Source organism: Thunnus albacares, chromosome 11, assembly GCF_914725855.1.
Source record: "Thunnus albacares chromosome 11, fThuAlb1.1, whole genome shotgun sequence".
In the NCBI taxonomy this organism is placed as follows: domain Eukaryota; kingdom Metazoa; phylum Chordata; class Actinopteri; order Scombriformes; family Scombridae; genus Thunnus; species Thunnus albacares.
Window position 1 is genome coordinate 10,170,645 of NC_058116.1, and position 23,621 is coordinate 10,194,265.

The following is a 23,621-nucleotide window of genomic DNA, read 5'->3' on the forward strand; positions in this document are numbered from 1 at the left end:
ATTGTACATGTGAATTATACTGAGTATGGGTTACAAATACTGTCACAATTAAGCAGAAGACCTATTTATTGTTATCCTGATTAAACACAGGTCATAAATAATAATATCAGTGAAGTGTTCATCCGAAAGCAATTCATTTCAGTTTCATCATATAACTTTCCTCCTGTCATATACAAACTATTTTACTATTGCAAGTGATATAGATTTTGGTAACAAAAACACCAAAAAACCCATATTTTAGATGATTTATTTTGGATGACTTGGATGTTGACATTAGGTTGGGATGTACTGTAGCCCAACAGTTCTCAACCACAAGGGGTCACAAGATAAATCTGATGCAGGAAAATGGAAAAAAAAAAAATGTAACAATGTTATTTATTCTTTCAGACATTTCTCCTATCTTTGCCTTTTTTCAAGTGAGTCATTGGAATCTTTTACCTCTTAAAATAAATTATAAAGTCTCTAGTTGAACTGGTCACAACCAGTTTACATATGCAACAGATGGTGATGAGAAGTAGATGCTGTTTTATTTAAGGGGTCACAAGCAAAAAAGGGTTGAGAGCCACTAATGCAGCCCACACTCAGTCCTACAGACCAGCAGGAAGCTTTATATTACCCTTCAGTGAGACGCAGTTTGGTACCCAGAAATAATAGAAGAGTAACACATCTCCCATTTTACTCCTCTCTGCAATGGGAGAAGGAGTTTTTATTTTTATTTACAGAAATTATGTGTACATGAACCATTTAATACTTTATCTAGATTTGACACCACAGTGTCTTTACTATAAACAAACCAAAGACCAACAGGTGGGTCATTTAATGGAAACGTCAACGCTAATTAAGTAATGACACAGTGTATACTTTGCGAAACAGAGAACCTGGTTTATTACCATTCAACTCCATCCACCACAGATATTACAGAGCAGATTCACAAGTATTAAGCTTTTTTATATAACAGCAGCTGCTTTTTTTCACACTCTGTTCCCCTGACCCCCAATCCCCCTGCCTCCTACTAGGGAAAAGCATTACAGGTGCACAATTTTATTTGGTGTGACGACTGGCCCCTCAATTCGTTCAGCTGTAAATCAGTCTCACTGTGAGGTTTTTTGTTACTTTTTGTATCATTGAAGGATTTGGTACTTTTTTTTCTTCTTTTTTTTCCTAACAGAGCTGTAAATAGGATGTACACCCACCATCATTCACTGCAGGCGCCAGGCTCCTTCCCGCTTCCAGACAACAGAAAAGATATGACATTTAGAAGAGGGGGGTAGTATGACTGTCTACTGTATAAAAATGTACAGTGGCTTTATTGACATACATTCCATAGGTTAAACAGCTGCAAAATAGGAGGCACACCCAGTATTGCACTTCATTAAAAGTTCTGGCTCAAAACATAACCCAGAATATCAAACAAAACTGAAGTGAAGAGTAGCAACTTCGGAATACAGCTAATTTGAATAGTATCATTATATACAAGATTAGATAAATCGTACACTATTTTCCTTCCAAACATAATATTCTTAACAGTCTTATCCACCAACTTATCTTTTTTTGTCCGTCAACCCATGATGCACTTGACAGTGGAGAATACTGTACAAGATTACGAAAAAAGTTTACATACAACAATATTTTAAATTCATAGTTAGGAAGCTGGAAATACGGCCTGTTCCTTTTTTTTTTTTTAAACCCACGCTGATCCACAGTTGCTTTATGCAAATTTATTTCATATTCAATGTTTAATCTTGTATTGTTACACTTCAGTGATCAGGAGGTGAGCAACGTCTATAGAAGCCGAGGGAATACAACGGCCGCATGCAAACACGTCACAAGTTTTTTTCTTTTTTTTTTTTTGTTTTCTTTTTTTAAACGCTATGGTTCTTTTTTCATTCAGGTTACTCTGAATCCAAAGGAGCCGCCACTTGTGTTTCGTAGCAGAGCCTGGATACTGATGTTGGTAGATGAGCAGACCTGAGGACTCTTGGCTAGGGGCAGAAACCTGGTCCAGTGTCCAGGCCACTTGACAATGCAAGAGCCAAGCTTCACGGCTGAGCTTCAGCAGCAGCAGCCAGAAATCACAGTGGACAAACTGGTTTTCAGTAAAAGTCTCTTGTTGTTTAGAAGGTGTGGGCATTCCTGCACACCCCGCAGCCCAAAGCGAACTCCTCCCCTGTTGGTGGATGAACCACATGCAGAGGACACTCAGTGCCCTCCAGCTGTTTGCCTTTGGGCCCTGTGACAGAAAGGACAAGGGTTACATCTCAATTATATCTTCTTACAGTCATTTCAGTCTGGTTTTTGCAGGCAGTCAGACTGTTTTTAAAGTTTGCATGTGCACTCATGAATGATTTAATATTTTCCAGAGGAGTCTTGTCAACAGAATCATTACACACCTGCAGGACAATGGGGCAGTTCCTCCTTGGGGACACTGGTCATCCTCTGGAAGTCATCATGGCAGGCGTTGCAGAAGTGTGTGGTGCCAAAGCAGAAGAAAACAGCCACGGAGCAGCAGTACCGGCATTTGTATTCAAGGAAGTCTGTGCCATGCTTTGAGCACATCTGGTCAGAAAATACATAACACATCAGCAGGGATGAGATCATATTTTGTTTTTTGAGTACAGATGAGCACCATTAAAAAAAAATAGTTGGATACTTTGGGAAGTATGTCTGTTTGCTTTCTTGCAAATAGTTAGATAAGAAGAGGGATATCAATCTCATGTCTGGAGTTTTGAGTCTCTGCTGGTTGCCAGGTAGTCACTGTGCCCGAGTTAAAACATGTAACCGCTCATAAAACTACTTGTCCGGTTTTTGTCCGGATTAAACAAATGAGATACGACATGTCAGTTTGTGAGCTTTAGAGGTGCAGGTAGGCAGATTTTGTTAACTTTGGGCAGAGCCGAACTAAATGTTTCTCCCTGTTCCCAAAAATCTAGCACAATCTAGTGGGTTCTCACCCACTTCACACAATGACTTGCCAGCTGTGAGGAGGTGAGACAGAAAGCAAAAAATTCTCTCTTTAGCTCTTTTTTCATTAGTTACACAACTATGTCAACTTTTTGTGTCTACAAATGAATGCAACACTATTCGTGTCTGAAAGTGAGTGCCAGTATTCCCATATTTAAACGATTATCAAGTCTCTCCCCTCTCTATGACAGCCTGTTTCTAATCCCACCTTCAAGTGTGGCTATTTGGAACAGCTATTGACCCTTTTGCCTTCAGACATGATCAGACGACACGTTGTACAAACAGGTTTTATTTGAGTACACACAGGCCCCATCTTCTCATCTAACTAACAGCAAAGGATCATAACAGGTATCATTTACCCACCTGAGCCCTGGAGACATCTGAACATGCTCCACAGATCAGCTCACTGGGGTCGTAGTCATCTCCCTGTCCTGCCTCTGCATCGCAGCGAGCCTCTCCCCCGAAATAGGCCTAGGAATAAGGACAGCTTTGATTCTCAACCCTTAAACTACATTTAAATAGAATATCTTGCTACTTTAGTTTATATGGTACCTTCTTGCACTTGTAGCAGACATAGTATGCGTATCTGTTCATGGCAAAGCCTGCAGGGTCGTTGTGGAAGCGTGCTCCTGGTGTAGTTATTGCCTCGCTCTTATGTAGACCCTCATACTCCAGCCTCATCAGAGCCTTTCTCCTCACGTCCTCGTAGAGCTCCTTAATGGGGTCAAGTAGGTCCTTGATCACCGAGTGGTTGATTTTGTTCTGGAGGCAAACAATGAAAGAAATAAACATCGATAAAGGTCATTCTTTTGAGTTTTCACTGTATGTGTCGATGGCATTTCACAGACATGACCGTGAACAAAGAGGTTGTTGTATTTGAGGGGAAGACGCCCAGTAGACTAAACTTTTTCAACAAAGAATGTAAGCAAACAGAGCTAAATCAACTTTGGAGGCATGGTGGATTTGGTTTTCAACCTCTTTGTTACAGGGTTAATCCCTGAAGTCAGGGAGGCTCAGGTAACGTCTTACCTTGCAAATTGGACACAGCATGAAACCAAAAGTGATTCGGGGCCCCAGCCAACGATTTTCAAGAACACGACGAGTGCACTGAAGGTGGAACACGTGAGTGCAGTCGAGCTGGAAAAAAGGTTAAATGTGAACAAATGTGAAATGTGAAAGTGAAACCATTACACCTGCTGAATAAACAGTCACATGTAGAGATACCTGTACAGCAGGAGCAGCAGAAAGAGCCTCTGTGAAGCAAATCATACACATGTCATCTGCATCTTGTTTCAGACAGCCAGTGTTCTTGTCACAGCCATGCAGACACGGAAGGCAGGTCTCCTCATTCTTCACTCCACCACAGGGGTGTCCACAAGGATGAGTCTTACTGCATGCCAGTTTAGCGTACTCCTGGGGGAGATAACATGAGAGGAGCTGGTGAGGCTTGGGAGCTACGGCAAACAAGTTATTTTTGTTACTAATGACTTCTTGTGCTTTCATTTCTACACCATAAAATATACACTTTACTACATAAGTCAGCATTGTTCAGTATGTGTATTGTGCTGGTATTTGCTCCTCTCTGATGAGTGGACAACGCCGCATCTATTATTTGGGGTCTCAAATCCTCAAATTTCTCCCCTCAGGACATAGACCCTTTTCACGAAAACCAAAATCCTTTTGGGAATAGTACAGAAGCATCTGCCATCTGTATTTTCAATTGGGTACACTGTTTTAGCAACAGAATGTTTTGAATTGGTTATTCTTATTTCTAAATAAAAAATATTTTATACTTTCTTTTGAGCACAAACTTCTCCGTTGATACAAAGTGTGCTATGGTGGTCACAGTTTTAAGTTTTAGTTTAGTTTTAGTTGGTTTTGTTTCATGTTGCCAAGCGTTATGGTCGTCCTGGTCAAAATTGACCATCCGATTATAACCATTTATGAATCTATCATTATGTTAGATCTTTTTATTAACTTTATTTCTAATAATTATGAGAAGTTTTTCACTTCTCTTTGGAACTTGTAGTGTTGTAAGCCTAATTGAGCTAAACATATACAACATAAATATCATTTATGGATTATTTTGAATATAGTAAATACCAGAGGAAACATATTGTGCTATTTATCACAGACCACTTGGTGTCAAAGTGTAGATAAGACTTTTTTTTTTTAAACCCCTAAACATTTTAAACAGTGGTGCAAAACAGCATCTGTGGTGTTCCTGGTAAAAACTGACCATTATAATATTAGACAAACAACACCTACAGATATTTAGTGGTATAATGTTCTTATAACAGTTGACGCTTAGTACCTGGCAGTCTGGGTCGGAGCAGACGCTGCCCACTGCAGACAGCTCGGTTCCGTTCCTCGTTCCACAGAACCTGCAGGCATCTGAGCTGCTGGATGCAGGTTTACCTAGAAAAATATGAGACTTAGATTAGATTTCTGAAGGCTAGTGGAAACCAGAGGGAAATTCTGGAGGTTTGAAACAAAACTTTTAATGTAATTACACTATTTTAGCTTTTAATAATTTATTAGCATCACCAGGTGCAATGTTACTGAAAAAAAAAAAACAATCAGACCAGTATGCAGTGTCGCAGTGTTACCTGTGTGCTCTCTGAACTCCACCATAGCCTTCATTGTTTTTGAGTCAGCCAGAGCCATGAGCCAGAAGAGCTTGGTCCTCCCACAGCCTTCATGGAGATCCACCTTTATGGCCTCCTCTTCCTCCTTGAACACCTGAAAGCACCCATGAAAAAAAGATTTAACACCAGCTCAATCTGCTCTACATTCCTTTTATAATAATTGGTTTCATATTATTTAATTCATAAGGCGTTAACACTACCGGAGGAATAATAATGCTTAAAAAGCCAACGCTAACCTGTCTCTGGTGAGAGCGCGTGCGTCGGTGCAGGTGGAGGAAGCGGTCACAGTCGGTGCAAAGGTTGCCGCACATGTTGCACAGGATGATGGCTGCGGTCTCGCCGTCGTCATGGTTGTCACACATGGGCTAAGAGGAGGAAATCGGTTTGTTATTCTTTTGATGATCTGTCTATTAGTTTCCAACACTGGAACTCTTAGCTTTTTATAAACTATAGCTCTCACCATCTGTTTCTGCTGTCCATCTTTGCCCATCCAGCGACCAGAGGACAGCCTGTCTACATGGTCCTGGTCCAGCACGCACAGTGAAGCTAAGGCCAGCCACAGCTAACAGACAGAACAGGAGATAATATATGGTTAGTTAATATACAGTATTTCTACATTCAATACATTCTCTACAAGTGACTAAATCTGAGTTCATACCCTTGTGGTGGCGATGCAGCGTACAGGAGACCGATGCTCCTCCTCCATTTTGGTCAGAGCTATGATCGTCTCAGCTATTGCATTTTTGGTGACTCTGGACCATGCATCTGAAAGGTGACCCTGGAAAAAAAAAGCACATGACTGTCTTAGAAATATATTTTTTTAAGTGCTGTGGGATCCATTAAACGTGAAATTTATGAAAAATGTGGCTCCATATTGCATTAAGTGTGCATAGAGTTAAAAAGGAAGGATGTGTAAACACTAGGAACTTACACCGGCCATGTCTTTAACCAGCTTTATGATGATCTCTGCAATCTGAGGAGGGGTAGAACCTTTCATCCACCAGTGGCTCTCCCCTCTGCGGATGTAGCTGAACATGAAAGAAAGAGGCATCATAAAATACATCCTTTTGATTATTTGATTTCTGCTTGGGCTTGGCGGAAACCAACTCACCTGGAGTTGAAGATCATGGGCAACGTGACAGTTGTGACCCCTTTGCCCGCAGCCATGCCGGCTGTGCCAGAAATGGTGGTGCCTTTGGCCTTCAGCTGTACGGTGAGGGCTTTTGCGATGCAGCCCAAGAACATGTCAAGGATGCCTAACTTGTTCCAATCACCCTTCTCTGTAGAGTGGATGATGTCACTAATGTCTGCTGGTGGCAGAGCCTTCACTCCGATGATGCTCGCGAGTCGCACTGGAGTCACCTCTGGAAGGACGCGTCTAAGCAATGATGTCACCTGAGAAGAGATCAGATGGCAAACAACGATATTTTTGAATAGTCCCACAAGGTATTTACTTAAACAGAAGAGTCTTCTGGCTGATTTTGGTTCTTGAAGACCACATCGTGGCCAACAGTGAGTAAAATTACTTAGTTCCTAGTCGTATGCAAACACCTATTAAAGATTTTCATGTCATTTTCCATGTTAAACTCTATACTGAACGTGACTAAACCTCTACTTGTGTGTGTTTGCGTATACCCCAGCCCACCTGTCTCTGTACTCTCGGGGAAGCCGTGTGCAGCAGAGAAAACAGGTCTTGCATAAGTGTTAGTTGCTGCGCTAGGTACTGGCGGCCCACGTTGGAGCCACTCAGAGCCAGGACCATAGACAGGAGCTCGAAGCAGTAGGCGTCTGAGGAGGCGTCATCGTCACTGGGCTGGGAGTTGGCATTCTCTTTGCTGGAGATGGCGTGCTCCCACTCCTCCCTCACGCGTGTGGCCTCCATACGAATAGCCTGGACGATGTGCGCACACACCTGGAAAAGAATACACTCATTAGGTTAGAGGGCAAGGGTTATAATATTTCATCCTGAGCTGATGCTTGGACAGACTTTTTACCTGTTTCTGCAGGTTGGTCAGTTTGCTCCTGCTGAAAATGATTCCCACCATGTGCTCTTTAAGGTCTGCGTCAGATGGTACCTATTCATAAAAATGTAAAAAGTGCAAAACATTAAGTTAAAGGTCACTAAATATGTGAGTCAGTCAAACAGCACAGCTAAGCTTTACAGTGCAGACCTTGTCTTCTCCCTCGGGTGATGAAAGCAGGTTTTTCTCCTCCTGCTCTGGAGTAGGCTCTGCATCTCCACAGATTAGTTTCCCAAAGACCTAAATGAACAAAGAAAAAAAAGAGACTTATTTGTAAAAAATACATTTTTCAAAAGACTCCAGCTATTGGGACTCAAATGTAATATTTGCAAAATGTTAAGTTTCAAACCAGTACCAAAGCCAGTACAGAATGGTAACTGAAAAAAACCCTAAATTAGACAAACCTGTGAGGTGATGAGGCGAAACACACGGAGCGTTTCAGCCTCACAGTTCTTTTGCTGGGCCATGCTGGCTGAGATCTGTCCTGGAATCTTGATGCTGTCACCCTCTTTCCAGCCGAGGACTTTCACCTGGCGCACCCTCAAGGTGTTTTCTGGACCTTTCAGCTCCACCTTGATCACATGGTGATCCCCTCCAGGGAGCTCACTTGTCACCCAGCCCATGTGACGTGAGTCGAGGTCAACCTTGGATGAAAAGGAACAGAGGTGATCATAGAGTTCATCCACAGATACATTATCTGGTTCATGGTGCACCTCATAAAAATAACACTAATTTAACGCTTGATCATTTCTACATCTCTTGTTCCAAAAGGACTCACTATGATAAGGACAGATAAAGGATGTGATCATATGAACAGTAATTTATAGCACTTAAAAAAAGAGACCAGTGAAGCCACAGGCTGTCAGTTTTTAAATTTTGAAAGTGGATTTGATGTTAACTGGACAAATTTTGGATACACTTCATATTAAATTTGAAGCCAAAGAAACGGACCATACCTGTTTGATTCTGCAGAGGTCCTCTATAGCTTTTCCACACAGGAATGTCACTGATGTGACTTTGTTCTGTGAATATGAGAGTAAAAATGAAAACACTGAATCCATCAGAAACCCATATAAAGACATTATCACCACTCATTACACTATGGCCTTAAAGTGGCATTTATTCCATAACAAAAAGTGTTTTATCCCCCCAAACACATCAATGTCTGCTTTGCTGTTGCCTCCTCACCCCGATGTCTCTGGAGTTGTCCACATGAACAGACACATTGGAGGCATTTATGCCTTTCACACAGCTGATAGTGATGCTCTTAGTTTTGTTCTTGTCCTCATCTCCAGATTCCCAGAAGGTCTCTGTGGAGCCATCTGTTAGGCTGCCGATCATGGCAGGACGACTAGACGTTTTGATGTCCACTACACTGGTCAGGTCCTTGAGACAGGTCACCAGGCAGAGATCCTGTAAACACACATAGATACATCAATGTCAGATCGGTGAATTAACAACAGAAACAATGAGACCCTTACTGCTGTGTCTGTCTGTGCTATAAACACAGAACAGACTTATGATGGATATACGGTAAATACAGTTAAATCCCTGTTGAGTAAGTGCATATTATCTTGCCTGGCTCATTGCTTCGTAGCCTGACTGCACACTGATGTTGAAGCTCTCCTCACTGTCTCCATCATCTGACTTGGACAAAATGTTGTTGATGTGATGGAAAACGTTGCTCTGGTGCAGGAACTGGTGGTCGGACTGCTTGAATTTGAGACTCCAGCACCTAAAAGAATGAGACACGAATATTTACATTACCCATAATATGTGCATGAAGCTCAGAACAGGCAAAAATACAAGGAGGCATAGATTGTCACAAATGCATAACGAAAACAATTTGTTGCTTGCAGGTTTTCTTCATCTTTTGTATGTAATAGAGAATTAATCACAAAAATAAGAAACTGTACCTAAGTGCCATCTGCTGAAGTGAGCTTCCACTAGGAAGTGACATCATGAGGTCGGAGATGGTCTGAAGGAGACGGTGGAAGGTGTGGGGGAGAGGGTGAGCTGCCTCCCCAGCAATAACGATGTCTGACAGAGGGTGTTCACAGACACCAAGGTCTCTTTCCTGTAGGGTAAGGAGAGGATCATGATAAGAAAATGCAACAGCCAAGTAGAAATAATGCTTCATGTTGTTTGACTTTCAGCCACTCATCACCTGTTCCACAACTTCTTTGTTCCCTTTGTTCTCCTCGTCTTCCTCGTCCTCAGGTTCAAACGGTGATGGCGTGAGAGATGCTACAAAATGCCAAAGGATGTCATGCAGGGAGGTGGTCTGGATCACATTGCACAGAAGCCAGTTGAATGCCTGATGGGACACCAAGAGCAAATCATACTAATTAGTCTTTGTATTAATAGTGCATTTGGACAGCATTAATTACATATAAACAATAGAACAGCCTAATAAAAATATATTTGCTAATTAAGTATACAAATCTAATTGACTAATTCACAACGTAGAGTCAACTAATTGCCTATAATCAAGACTCACTGCTTTATAATCAGCAATAATTAAAGCAAAATTGAGCTCTGAGATTGAGCAAAATATTGCCGCTAAGACAGCTGTACCTCCATGGCGAATACCCTGCAGGCAGACTTCCTCAATGCATGCCTCATGGCCACCTCCAGGCCCTCCAGGTCATGGTGCTGGATAACAAACGCCAGGACAGGCCACTGGAAGTTCCTCTCCCCTTTACTGAGGGAGCCATGGGCCGAGATTAACCTAGAAAGCTCTGGAGATGGGTGGCGCAACAGTGAAGATCCCACTTCTGTAAGGGAGACAGAGCAGGTCGTTGTTACAGATGATGCTGTAACTCATTCATCCTTCACTATCACTTGTGAACTCTTAATTCTCAATGATTAAGTTTAAATACCTGCATCGCCACTATGGACCCTGCGCCTGGGCACAGCTTTGACCCGGGCCGGAGAGGGCGAGTGCTGCTTGTCATACTCAGAGGCAACGACTGAGTAAGACCTCTGAAACACAGTGCGCTTAGCCGTGTCGCTGTCTGTGATTGGGCTGGTCTCAAGACTATAAGAAAACAAATAAAGACATATACAGTTTAACCTCCAATTAAAACATCATTGACATAATCAAAATCAATTTAAATATTGCACTGCATCAAGTATGTTTTCAAAAGACAGTGTGCCTGTCCATGTGTTCATTTTCAGCAGCTACTGAGTGTGGGAGGTAGGGATGGATGAAAGGATAAATGTGGACCGATTTTGGCAGAGATTTTGATTGACTTTTTGTTAAACAGTGAGGGCGATACAGTCAACCACTTAAAAAGTTTTCTTTGCTTTACAAAAACCGATAAAGAATTCCTGACAGAGAGTGGAGCAGCCACGCTCTTTTGTACTGTATAGAATGAGGGTGGTCATGATTATAAGGCTGTCAAAACAAAGTTATTATGTGTGTTTGAATAAATTGACTTGAGACAGAGAGCTTCCTGTATACTCAGGCACCTCAAAACCTTAAGGACAGATTTGCTAACAACAGTGCCGTGAGTTGAATATTCATTATGTGTGTCTAGGTTGTATAAACAGAAGGTAATTAAATGATTATGTGTTACCTGGGGGGCATTGATTTCATGTTGCTCTCTGGTTCCTCAAACACATTGGGGCAGGCGTCAGGGGTGACTGAAATGTAGGGAGCAGGAACAGATGTGGAGCGCAAATACCTCATCTCATCTTGGAAGAGATTGTCATCTTGGTAGGCGCCAAAGTTCTCTGTGTGTTGCCTGGGAGATGACAGGAGAGTGAGAATCATTATGAAAACATATGTTACTGTAGGTTTTTCTTACCTATAAAAGGCAACCTATAATTGACTGAGTTGTTTAAGCTACCTTGCTAGTGTCTGAAGGTAGAGACAGCTCATTTTATTGGGGATTTCGTCTGACACGCCCTCCTTGAGGCTAGGAAGCAGATGGGAATGCAGGGGCCGGGGAGGGTGGTGGCATAGCATGCTGGGCTCGGCAGCGCTGCTGAGGGACAGCAGGAACAAAGCGTTTGCCCGGATCACCTGGTGGGCCTCCATAGTGGGCAGCGCCCTTGGGGTCTTCACCTGCAGAGGTTTTTTCCTTGACTGTTTCACCTGGAAAGAAATATGCAGATAGGGATTAGTTCAAGTAGACTAAGAAGTCAGTATGAGTTAAAATCTGACAGTGTTTCAGTAAAAGAGGGTTAAGTGCTACAGCCTTGCAGCAGCAGGCTACCTTTTCCCTGGCGGCAGTCTGCTTCTCTCTCAGGTATTTTTCCCGACAGCGATCACACACCAGGTACCAGGTGCTGCCTCCTATGCCTCCGTCTCCACAGTTCCCAGCCCAGCCACCACAGAAGTGGCCAATGCTGTTGTATCCTTGGCCACCAGCATAGCGACCACAGCCTGCCACAGAAATATTACGGGATGTTCAAGTCACAGAGCATATTTTACATAGATATAATTCATTTTAATCAAAGAAGTATTGTGAAACTGCGACTAATAATCAAACCAGAGCTTTCTGTATTCTTACCTGGGTGAGCCTGTCTCATATGGTAGGTGACAGGGTAAGGATGAGATTCCCCGCATAGCTCACAGATAGTGTCTTTCTCCGGTCCACCCATGGCGAGCTGTGCCATCTCTCCGAACAGATTGCCTCTTGGGCGCACCTCTGCCTTCTCCCTTTTCTTCTTCTCCTTCTTTGCCTTTTTACTGTCTTTCTCATGCTCCTTCTTTTTTAAGATGGCACTGGACCCTGGGCTGGGGAAGATCATGTTCTGAGTGGCTGCCTTGATGGTGGCCATAGAGATGTCCTCCCAGAATGCCACCAGATGCTGTAACGTCAACGGTAAGATTGACTTTGCTCTTATGGAGGGATGAGAGGTCATCTCATAGGAAGCGGCCTCTCCTTTCCCATCCTCACACTTTTCTGGCAGTGGAGGTTCCTTCAGCATGGACAGTACCTTATTTTTGTTAATGCTGCCCATTTTGGAGATATCTGGGCCATGCGGAGCGATATTAAACATGTTTAGTGCAGAGGAAATCTCTAAGGAGTGACGGTTCTTTAACTTGCTTTCCTTCTCCTCAGCACCCTGTCCTCCCAGGGAGCTGCGTATGGGTGCGTGCTCTTTGGTTAAGTCTGGGTTGAACTTGAGGAAGGAGGAGCAGGCCATGGCATCGTGGACTATACCTTCATGCCACAGGAATGCTGCGAAGACCGCTCGTGCACACTCAGCCACAGAGGGTGACATTGCCTGTTTGGCAGGCTCTGTGAGCCTTGGTGTACTCTCACCTTTAAACAGAGGCCCAGATTTGTCTTTCTTTGGGCGTGTGTGTCGACTGGAGGTTTTGCGGCTGACCTTGGGTGAAGAGCGGCTCTCTAGTTCCTCTTTGACAGGGGCTTTGCCGATGCTAAAGTGTACCTTACATGAGCCGTCTTCAGCATTACGGGCCTCTGCATTTTCATCGTTGCCATCCTCGTTGGAGAGGAGAGCACTAGAGGTACACACCTCCACCACTTCACTGTGAAGGTTCTCTTGGGTCACGTGTGGAGAAGGAACACGGTTCTCTGCATTGCTGATCATGCCTTTATTTGGATCTTTTGGAGACAGTTTTGGTTTGGGGGAGGTCGACCTGCCCCTTAGTGGCTCTGTAAGTGGGACCTTCTTCTTTCTAAGAGTGTCTGGGTCCAGAGTGTATGAATCTGATTTGGATCTCTCTCTGGGAGGTTCCAGCCGGGCTTTGGAGGACGGGCTAACTTTAGTTGGGAGGTTCTTGTCATGGTTGCTTGAGGTGGAGTGCTGGGAGGAGGTGCTGGAGGGACTAGACCTGCCTGAAGAGGATACGCCTTTTTGTTTTGGAGAGGAGGAGCGAGAGCCAGGGTTAGGGGACTCAGCCCGATGTCCTGAGGTTCTACCATCTGCCTTTAGGGCTTGAAGAGTGTTGTGATTGGGCGAGTGAGAGCGGCTATGAGAGTCAGACCTCAGTTTGGCCGTATCTGACCGCAGAATGAGAGCTTCACTGGCTGAGAGTCCACCCTCACCCGTCTTGACTCTGCTCTGTTCGGATGAGCGGCTTCCTCGACTCTCCTGTTTGGGGGAGCGGTTCTCCTGGCGGTGTTTGGAGGATGGGGACATGGGCCGTGCACCAGACATCAGGTTCCCTCGTTCACCTAAACGTTAATAATTCAAACAGTTACACTATGAAAGAGGACTATAATCAGCGGTAAGAGTGTAACCATTTAGCTCTAGTCACAACACCTGAGTGGAAAACAAAAATGTAATGTAAAAAAGATACAGTAAAATGAAATGAAGGGAAGAAAGACAGACAACTTAAGTCACAAAGGTGAAAGATGTTATACCTTGTTAAGCAAATGACAACTGTGAGAGATATATTTTCTTAAACAAACTTGACTTTTACTTTAATAGATGTTCTTTGGGGGGGAGGGGGGGGGGAGAAATCCTACAAAGTTTTAAACTGAACTTGATTCAAAACTCATGAGTTTATCATCTCCATTATAATATTGTATTTGGCCACAGTTTTTAAGGTTGACACTAACACTACATGCCTAAAATCTTATTGCCAAAAAACTTAAGTTCACCACAGAAAAGACTGTGTTTCTTGAGTTCCTACCCACCCTCTGTTCAGTCTGAGGGAGGCATGCATGCTGTGATTACCCACCCTTTTGCCTTAGAGCGAGAGATGAGAGAGCAGTACCATGCCCAGCCACGGACACACTGCTTTTGTGCACACGCTCACGAGAAGCAAGGCTGCGTGATGAACCATCTACAGCGGAAAACAGTGGCAGGTAAACAAACAAGAAATGGAATGCAAGGAGGCCGCCACAGAGAGAAAGAAAGCACAAAGAGGCAATGGGGTCAAGTCAAGAAGGTGAAACTGGAAGAGGCAAGGGGACAAAACATTAAAGTGATGGGAAGATACAGGTAGAGAAAATGACAGACTAGGAGACAGAAACACGTAGAAGAGGAAAAGATCAATAGATCACCAGGTAAAAAAAGAAATGACCAAGATTAGAGAGAAAGTAGCAAGACAAAAGAAGAGACTGACAGGAAAAAAGAGAACTATACAAGTTTAAAAATGTTTTGGATCAAAAATCATCTTTTTTAAACTGGGGTATTTTTTATTATCCAGTGAAAGCACAAACTATGAATATCTGGGCTATGTAATATCGTTAGTTAATGACCGGTGTGAAATCTTGCTGTTTTAGGAGGTTATTGTAGACTGACAACAAAAAACTATTAAGCGTACTGTTGGGTACATTTGCAGTGAAGCCCTGGTCTGGTTGGGACAAGGAATGAAACAAGGTGTTAATCAAGGGCGAAAAATGCAGATATGAAGTTTAAGTAGCAATGAAGGTAATGAGGAAAAGGAAAAGAAAGCTCACCAATCAAGAGAGCAAGCAGAAAAATAATCAGCTCAGCCTATTATTTCAGCACATGGCAAAAATATCCATTTTAACAAGCCGTTTAGTCTAGTATTAAGGTTCAAATCTTGTTTTAAAAAAAATAAGAGTGAATTTTGTATGTTTTTAAAGCCAGCGTCACCTGTTATTTTTAAAAACAAGACTTAAACGTTCAATAATAGACATATCGGCTTGTTAAGGATATTTCTGGACCGTAGAACATAACTGCACGTTATGTGTCACATATCACTCCTGCCCTCCCCAGAAAATGAATAAAACAAAATGAGCTTGGAGGAAAATGATCAACACCTGTGCAAGCAAGCGCTGCCAGAAAGCTGGACACACTTACTCAGAAGCTGTGGTTGTGGCTGAGACAGTTGGGAGGGGGATTGTCCAAACACAAATGGGCTGTGGACAAGGGAGGAGGAGGAGGAGGGAGGTTGGGCGGCTTGCTCAAATACGGAGGAAGAGGGAGCTGCTGAGAGGAAGGGCCCAGACTGAATGGAATTCAGTATGGCACTCAGCCGGTCACCTGCAAACATGGAGACAGAGGAGGGGGGAAAAACTACAGCTTACACTACGGTTTGAGGATTTCAAAGGGGGATGAGGGTAACTCAAGTGTTCATTTTCAAGGCAACATATGTACGAAATGGGAGGATCATCAATATGAACGATGAGTAACTGGATCAGGAATCATCTGGTTCTTTGATGAAAGTCGAAAGGCTGAATTGTTGAGACGCATACCATATTACCGCAACGTTCACGGTTCTATTTCAGCTGAGGACCCCTGTCTCTCCCCTCACTTCCTGACTGTCTATACCTATAACAACACTATCCAATAAAGGCAAAAATGACGAATGAACTTAAAATAAAAAAGTCAAAAAGGTACAAGCCTGTGTGCATAAAAAAAGAAGTGATCTATGACTCAGTGATAGGTAAGAAACACCCAATCACTGAGCTTCAATGTTGAGTTTAAAGGTAAAGATCCCGCTTTGTAAAAACCTGCCAATACTTTAAACTGTTTTGATCTGTTCACTTTCATATTCTGCTGTGTTTTGTTCCCATTTGCAATGACGAAGCATGCTGAATTTGCTACAGCTCTGATTGGCGCCTCTGACCGGCTTCTTCTCATCTTCTAAGAAACAAAGTTGAAATTAAACTGATGGCGGTAACATAAGCGTGTCGTATTGCGATGATCCAGGAGACTTGCGTGTTTCCATCTTGAGGATCATTGAGGACAATATTAACAGAAAAGACTTTCAAATAGGACTTTACGATGGTAAATATACTTCCAGAACCAGCAGTTCCTCCCATTTCGTAACTATTTATTTACTCTATTAAAAAGATAAATTGAGGGAGGGGCAGAGGGGGGTCTCTTTCTACTCTTTTATTTTAAGTGTCACTCTTGGAAAGAAGCCTGCATGACCTCATCAGAACTTCCAAAGACAAGTATCTCCATAACTGTATATCGAGCCGACACTGCATCAGGTATCATTTGAAGTCTTCCATTCTCTCTCTTGATACCAAGTTTAATGGTCCACCATCCGCCATTTCATCAGTTGTTGGAGCCAGAAAATCCAAATTTGGGAAAAGCGGGGGGCTGCCTGGGTGGTGTGGATATGGGGAACTGAACCACTATGGTTGATTCAGGAAAAAGAAACCACAAGTGTTTGTGGTAGGGACGGCACACTCAACCCACAAAAATATGTCCAAGGACCTTTTGCCAGTCATCCATGTGTTTGTTGATTTATAATTGTCAGCCAACTGGCTAAACTGTCCTTTGCCCAAGCACGTCATTCTTCTTTTGAGTTTTATTGGCATTTTTCAAGCAATTGCAGGAAAAACAAGATAGATGCAGTCAGAGCTGCATAACAGAGTCACATATATGTGGCTATGTATAAAATCGGATCTGGCTTTTATCCAGATATAAGACACTTGTGACAAGCGCAAATAGGACTTTTTAATTCCACTGTGAGACATGAATTTGTGAATTTGTATCATTTGCATAACCATGGTTCCCTCAAGGACAAAGTGTCTCCACAGCCTCTTTTTTAAAGCAAAGTGAGGAGAAAGTAAGGCATCTGAAAGATAATTGAAACAGTGTCAGGCCTATATTCAGACAGAAAGACTCCAATTCTGGATGGTTTAGCAGAAGTAATGAGTTAATTCTGGTGATGTTTTCAGTGCTTCCTCATACTTTTTAAGAAAACAGTCATTATGTAAATGATTTAATGTTTTCAAAGAGACTAAATTACGGCAACAAATGGTAAAAGGTGAAATCACAGTGTGTTCACAATGTGTTCAGGGCCAGTTATCATTGTTGAGCTAACCCACTGAAGTAACATTCACGTGGATTGGAGCTGCCTGAATAGTGCCCAGCTAAACAGAGCCCATAGCAGTCCAACTGAACAGAAGCACACTGACTGGCCCATGCACACAGACAGACATATGCCTGACACTGCAGAGATGTTAGGCATGAAGTAACAACAGTAGACAATAAAAACATGCATAAATAAAAAGAGATGATTGATCAGTGACTTTAAAGGAACTGATTGATCCATACTGGATCGTGTACATCTTGTGGAGGTGATTTTATATAAACCGTGTTTTGTTTTGCATGAAAAGAGGAAATTGGACTGCTAACCCAAAGATTATGAAACAACCTTACCACATAGATCAATTTATATAATTGAAATAAGTGAATTTATCAAAGTATTTGTGAGACAATTCTCAGTCAAAAGCATGGTGAAGAAGTCAGGTAGTGCAAGTAACAGTAAAGCAGAGAATAATCAAGAAAAGTGGGCAGAGGGAAGTTAGAGGTGAGATATACTTTATGTCAGTGATGGTAAAACATCACTCAAAACCTTGTCTGAGCACTCAAAAACTTAGAATGCAAATGCGTCAAACGATGTGGATGTTAAAAGCAAATTGACATGGAGATTAAGGACGTGTTCTTGAAAATGCACCAAGTTGACCTCACCTTTGTTGTTGGAGATGCCATAGTCAAAGCCCTGTGCTCCATTTGAAGATGTGGCCCTGTTGAAGGCCTGCACAGAGAAAGGGCTGGGTGGTGGGGTCTGGGCCCCATGCTCAAGCAGTGCTTGTTCTACAAGAGCAAATAATTAGATAATGTTATCTGACAATTTTTAACATTTTGATGATCAAAAATCCCCCCAGTTGACTTAAAATCTTGGTTACGAGCAGTGTAGTGGCTTACCCTCATCATGGCGAAGGTACTGGTTTCCCCCACGGTCTCTGGCCAACGACCAGGCCTCTCCCTCATCACTCTCACAGAACTCCACTACACTGTTCTTATCCAGCTGTACCCAGGTTCCCTCTGAGTTGACCACCTGACACACAAACAACACTCTTTATCCATACTCACACACACTGAACACTTAGTCACACACACTCTGTCTAGCCCTCCTCTATCAAAAACTAGTCACAGCCATTTTCCACATTAATCCCAGTCCATTCATGTCATTACTGCACGGACAAAACCATGGCACAAATTCTACGACAGTAGATCACTAACATGCAAACATTCAATTCATCTGATTGAAACATACAAAATTCACAGCAGTAGATCACATGAATTAGATTTTGTGTATCAGCAGACACTGCGGGACAAAACTGATGTAGCTAAAATAGAATAAAGACTTACTCTAAAAAGGGGTAGCTTATTGAAAGATAAATGCATGAAGTTGTTTTTTTCTCAACTCCCTGAAATATTGTCATTTTGGAAAAAACAGACACAGATGGAAGTATTAGTATGTGCAGGCTGCACCTCCCAGATCCAGACAGGGCATTCCAGTACAGACTCAGAGAGGAAACTATTGAACAGCATGACACACCACAGCAGCCAATGACAGGTCATATCCAAAAGAGGGGTCACCAGGCCAAAGACAATTTTGAAAATTCAAAGTACCAAGTCATTGACACGATTGTTACAAGTGCAAGAAAGATACAGTCAAGGCACAGAACGGCTCCAGCAATTTGTGATCAGACTTCCTCTGAGAAGTGTTGAGGCAGCTGAATATGACACCCTGAAACTGCAATGGATTTATAGACAAACTGAAATTAGTAAGTAAAGAAGCACACAGCCAGTTGGTAAGACCTCAGCAAGTGGAAAGAGAACAGAGCACACACCCACACCCAGAAGCACCTGATGTATTCCCCTTAGAAAGACAGATTACATTCTTTACATTCACAAATCAGTTCAGTATAAGTAAAAGAGGGAATACTAATCTGCCTGTTAGAGAATTACTGTGAGGCCAAAATCTACTAACAGCAGCTACAGTACATGAACGTGATCTAAACAGACCGATTTATTCAACGCTATCCACAAAAAACACATTTCATTATTTGGGGTGAGTGCGTACCTCGCCTATGGCCTTGACCATGTTGCCAAGTACTAACATTCCAATGGGGATACCCCTAAGGTTTGGGCAGCTTCTGATGTTGTGACCAGAGGGGCCGGTCTTCACTACCTTATAAAGCCCCGGGCCGCCGCCCTGCCCTGCCCTGTTCTGCACCCGAGTGGGGGCCTCGTGGGAAGGGCAGCTGCTCACCTCCTTCACGTTCTCCTCCGATTGGCCCCTGACCTCCTGCAAGAGGTAAGAGCACGAATTAGAGTTCGAGTAACATGTCAAAAGGCTGCAGAAATCTGACAGAGCAGGACTAGCTTCACTTACTACAAAGTAATATTATGGAGAAAAAACACTATTTACAGTGTTGTTGTAAAAGAGCATGTATGCTCAGCAAACCTAGCCCGTAAAAGTATGAACATTAGGTCTTCTTTAAAAAGCCACCTAATCCATTTCTCATCTCAGTCTCCAAAACCTTAAGCCACTCTGAGAGGTTGTGTCTCTCTCTGATGAATTGCCAGATATCACATCATCATTGAAAACCTATATAGATTTCCACCCTCAAAATCATTAAATAATATTCTAAAAAAAATGGTCACCCGTATTTTAAAATGTATATCCTGTACTTTAAAATGTTTCAATATAAAAGTTTAAGTATACTTTAAGATCAAAATGCTCGCAGTTAGTACACAAGAATTCAACATTTCAACCAACGTTGTAGCGATGCAATAAAAATGACCAATAGACTCAGATTCAGCAAAATGTTTTCTTATTTTCATCAAGTCTAAAGGGAGGCATGCTATGACACACAAGGATACAGGACTAAACATGACAAGCCTTTCAGACAAGACCTCATGCAACAGACTGGAAGTTAGTGTCTTCAACCCCATGCAACACACAAGCTTGAACAGTAATTACTTAAAAATCCCAAACGTGAGCACTGCAGGAGTTTATGGAAGAAGCAGTGTCCTCTGATTTATCATCGCCTTCAGACGTCAAAATTACACAATACAGACAACCATGCAACTGTGTTTCGACCTCTTGTGCCTGATTGTAACACTGTGGGAAGACTACAAAGTCACAAGGGGTTCAAGAGGACACGTAGAGTAACAAAGATGATAAACTATGGGGCAGTCAAGCTATTTATCCCTGCTTCATACAACTCACCTGTGGCGGGAATATAGTTAAGGGGGTCCACGACAAAAAGCCGATATCCCTGACTCCTTGGCTAGCGTTAAAGACATTCTGAGCAACAGATCGTGAGACAGTCAAGAAACAGTAGACGACTCGAGAGAGGAGAGAGAACAGAATGGGGGGAGGCGCTGATGTATTTTTTTGGAAGAAGAAAAAAATTTTTCTGGCTTGGCTCGTCTAGAATTTCCAGCATCAGAGGTTATTTGAGGAAGTGAAGAAGAGAGGACAGAATCTGCTGTCAGATCGGCCAGTTTGTGAAATTGTGGAACAGTGATAAAAGGGGGCCGCCTGTCAAATGTTTGAGCACTATTCATTCAGTGTCAGACCAAATGCATTGAAAAAATATCAAACCCGTTGCAGGGGCAGAAAAAGGATTGAAAGTTCACTCCAAACACCTTATGGTTGTGATTTCCTAATCCATGACCAAATGACCTCAAAAGAAGAAAGGAAATGCATATAAAGAAGAAACTTCCAAAAAAATTCCCCACTTGGATGATGTAGTGTGTCATGCTGTTCAGACAGAGACCTTACATGGAAGCCTCCTAGCACCTAAAGCATCCCAATGCAAAGGTGGAATTGTAGAGCAGTAGAGGTACAATTTCCAACTGACAGTTTGCGTGGTCCAGTGATTGCTTCATGACAGAAAACCACCTGGATATTAACATCTGTTCTTTCGGATACTTCCCCTTGTACTGCAATATCATAGCAAATGCTTCAAATTACACTCATCACATTCCTTATTATGATTTCATATCATGGCGGTTTTTGTGGCATGGAGCAAAATGTGAGAAAAAAAACCCTTGTTATCACATGCTGTAGTGTGCCAGTGTTCATGAACTGTGAGTTAGAGGCAATGAGGAAAAGAAGACTGAACAGTGCAGACTAACCCGCTTAACCACAGGATGAAATTGCTCCTTTACTACCTTTCTCCTCAGTCTGTCAATTCCTGCATTGGGGTTCACTTCAATGCACTCAACATATACTACCTAGGCATGTGAGCATTTACAAGTGTCGCTTCCATTTAAACATATGATGGTCATATTGTGGTAAACTTTCCACCTTTAAACATGAGTTAATGCATGCACGCTCCCAGCCGCTGTTCTCTTGCACAGTGAGTTAGTGAAAGTTTCATACTCAGTGTTGTTCGGATAGATATTTCATGCAAGAGAACACCCCAAACAGTTATACTTTGATGAAGTTCTCAATTTACCATGCTTCGAGGACATTTGGGGAGTAGGTGCCAAACACTTGAAAGTCCTTGAAAACCGTTATCGTTAAACAACAAAGGTGATCTGTGAGTTTATCCCCAAATGAACAGCGCAGGAGCCTCTGTCATTATTAAACGGAGTCAGACTGCTCAGCAGGCCTTCTACTTACGTCGGCTGGGACCAGTAGGCTCCGGCCCAGGTGCTGGTTAAAAGAGAGGCACCAGGCTTCAGTGTACCCATTCATGCTGGGAACGTACTTCTTTACTGTTTCATCATTGAGCCTGAGCCACACACCATCATCATTGTGGATCTACGGGAAAACAAGCAACAGAGCAGAGCACAGCCATGGCATCCTGTTACTATGGAAACAGGAGGGGCAGCACCCTCACACACAAACATACACACGCACACATACACACACATACACACTACACCTCTGAGGCTGCAGGAAAGTCTCCAATCAAATTAGAGGACGATAACCTTTTCAGATAAGGAATACGTAACATCGACGTCTTAATCTTTCTGTTACAGCGATGGCTTTTTGAATTCAGATGTGGGTGATCTTTATGTTCATGTTCCTAATAGTCTATATTCAGTCAGAAAGACTATACAAGCATGACAGGACATTTACAGAACGAGCCACATGCTTGCGTGATATTTGGTACCTGGTGTGCAAGAGGGAGCAGTATCACCGCGGAGAGCAGAACTAATTAAAAAAGTTATGATATGTTATATAAAATGATATGATTCATAAGGAAGAAGACTGTTGTCCGTTCTTTCACAGGCTGCATCAGCAATTTTGCTGCTGAAGTCTTAATTAATGACTGACAGTGCCCAAGCATAGGTTGACAAGATTTTGATGTGCAAAGAATTTTCCTGGATATTCATATATTCTTCTATGCACTTTGAATGGATGAAAATTAAAAATATAGAGGTGTGACGGTGGTTTGATTATTATTATGGGTGTTTAATGGGTTTTCTCTTTCTTTTTACCTTCACAGCGAGGGGGAAAAATTCTTAGAGTTATGCAAACTGTCAGTCAAGTCATCTGATATTATTTTCTTTGTGCATAAGAGATGATAATTAAACGAGTGCTCTTTTGAAGGTGAACAAAACTTGCATTACATTTCTTGTGCCATTTCTTCATTGCTTGTTCAACCTTGTGCTGCTGTGGCCTTAACGCTAATTTTTCGACATTAAATTCACACTTGAGCCAAGTTAAAATGTTACTAGGTCCAACGTAGTGAGATTGTTGTCATTTTTACGTAAAGGTGACTTGGGCAATTCAGATTAAAGTAAATATTAACATAAACAGGAGCATGTCTGAAAGGGGCTTTAAGTTGAGGTTATGTCAGGTGCAAGTAATACACAGAAAACGTCACTAGTGCTGTTATCAAAGGCTGGGGGTGGAGATATTGCGTAGGACTGGCAAATATGTGTTGCATTATAAAGTTCAGGGACTAGAGGGGAAATTCTTTAGTCAATGCTTTGCATGCTACCATTTTTGATTTCTGATTTGCATCGCATCATTTGGCTTTTTGGCACGAGTTCACACCTTTCATGTAGCCTCAGAGTGCTTTGCAAAAGTATGAAGCAACATAAAATAAGAGGAACAAATTCATAAGCTTTAAAAGAAAGTAGTAATCATTATTGAGAGAGGTAATTATACACAATACAGAGAAGCCAAAGAGGACTCAAAATTACAACTGTTCTAGACAAAACATATTATGATTACAATATTTATGATTCTGTCCTTATTGATTTATAGAAGAAGAAACACAGAAATAGAGTAAAAGTGGATAGTGCTCCAGCT

The 23,621-nt window shown here is 42.3% G+C and overlaps 1 protein-coding gene across 13 annotated transcripts in view; it reads right to left on the reverse strand.

Moving 5' to 3' along the window:
• Positions 1 to 668: 668 nt before the first annotated feature.
• Positions 669 to 23,621, reverse strand: part of mycbp2 (MYC binding protein 2) — a 65,880-nt gene continuing 42,927 nt past the window's right edge. For 5 of the 13 annotated variants that reach the window (XM_044365994.1, XM_044365988.1, XM_044365991.1 and 2 more), the window contains 34 exons: positions 21,978 to 22,118; positions 19,422 to 19,646; positions 18,257 to 18,389; positions 18,020 to 18,145; positions 15,389 to 15,571; positions 14,298 to 14,402; positions 12,151 to 13,788; positions 11,854 to 12,023; positions 11,485 to 11,732; positions 11,212 to 11,379; positions 10,513 to 10,670; positions 10,208 to 10,407; positions 9,798 to 9,947; positions 9,547 to 9,707; positions 9,209 to 9,365; positions 8,819 to 9,043; positions 8,587 to 8,652; positions 8,035 to 8,274; positions 7,781 to 7,870; positions 7,604 to 7,684; positions 7,255 to 7,521; positions 6,721 to 7,004; positions 6,541 to 6,637; positions 6,268 to 6,387; positions 6,070 to 6,171; positions 5,846 to 5,974; positions 5,571 to 5,703; positions 5,276 to 5,379; positions 4,186 to 4,374; positions 3,991 to 4,098; positions 3,514 to 3,723; positions 3,325 to 3,432; positions 2,391 to 2,556; positions 669 to 2,230 (listed from right to left, as the gene is read on the reverse strand). In XM_044365994.1, coding sequence (XP_044221929.1) covers positions 2,115 to 2,230; positions 2,391 to 2,556; positions 3,325 to 3,432; positions 3,514 to 3,723; positions 3,991 to 4,098; positions 4,186 to 4,374; positions 5,276 to 5,379; positions 5,571 to 5,703; positions 5,846 to 5,974; positions 6,070 to 6,171; positions 6,268 to 6,387; positions 6,541 to 6,637; positions 6,721 to 7,004; positions 7,255 to 7,521; positions 7,604 to 7,684; positions 7,781 to 7,870; positions 8,035 to 8,274; positions 8,587 to 8,652; positions 8,819 to 9,043; positions 9,209 to 9,365; positions 9,547 to 9,707; positions 9,798 to 9,947; positions 10,208 to 10,407; positions 10,513 to 10,670; positions 11,212 to 11,379; positions 11,485 to 11,732; positions 11,854 to 12,023; positions 12,151 to 13,788; positions 14,298 to 14,402; positions 15,389 to 15,571; positions 18,020 to 18,145; positions 18,257 to 18,389; positions 19,422 to 19,646; positions 21,978 to 22,118 — 6,798 coding nt within the window. In that variant the 3' untranslated portion in view covers positions 669 to 2,114. The remainder of the gene's footprint in view (positions 2,231 to 2,390; positions 2,557 to 3,324; positions 3,433 to 3,513; positions 3,724 to 3,990; positions 4,099 to 4,185; positions 4,375 to 5,275; positions 5,380 to 5,570; positions 5,704 to 5,845; positions 5,975 to 6,069; positions 6,172 to 6,267; positions 6,388 to 6,540; positions 6,638 to 6,720; positions 7,005 to 7,254; positions 7,522 to 7,603; positions 7,685 to 7,780; positions 7,871 to 8,034; positions 8,275 to 8,586; positions 8,653 to 8,818; positions 9,044 to 9,208; positions 9,366 to 9,546; positions 9,708 to 9,797; positions 9,948 to 10,207; positions 10,408 to 10,512; positions 10,671 to 11,211; positions 11,380 to 11,484; positions 11,733 to 11,853; positions 12,024 to 12,150; positions 13,789 to 14,297; positions 14,403 to 15,388; positions 15,572 to 18,019; positions 18,146 to 18,256; positions 18,390 to 19,421; positions 19,647 to 21,977; positions 22,119 to 23,621) is intronic. The other 8 variants (XM_044365995.1, XM_044365992.1, XM_044365997.1 and 5 more) reach the window with 8 other exon arrangements.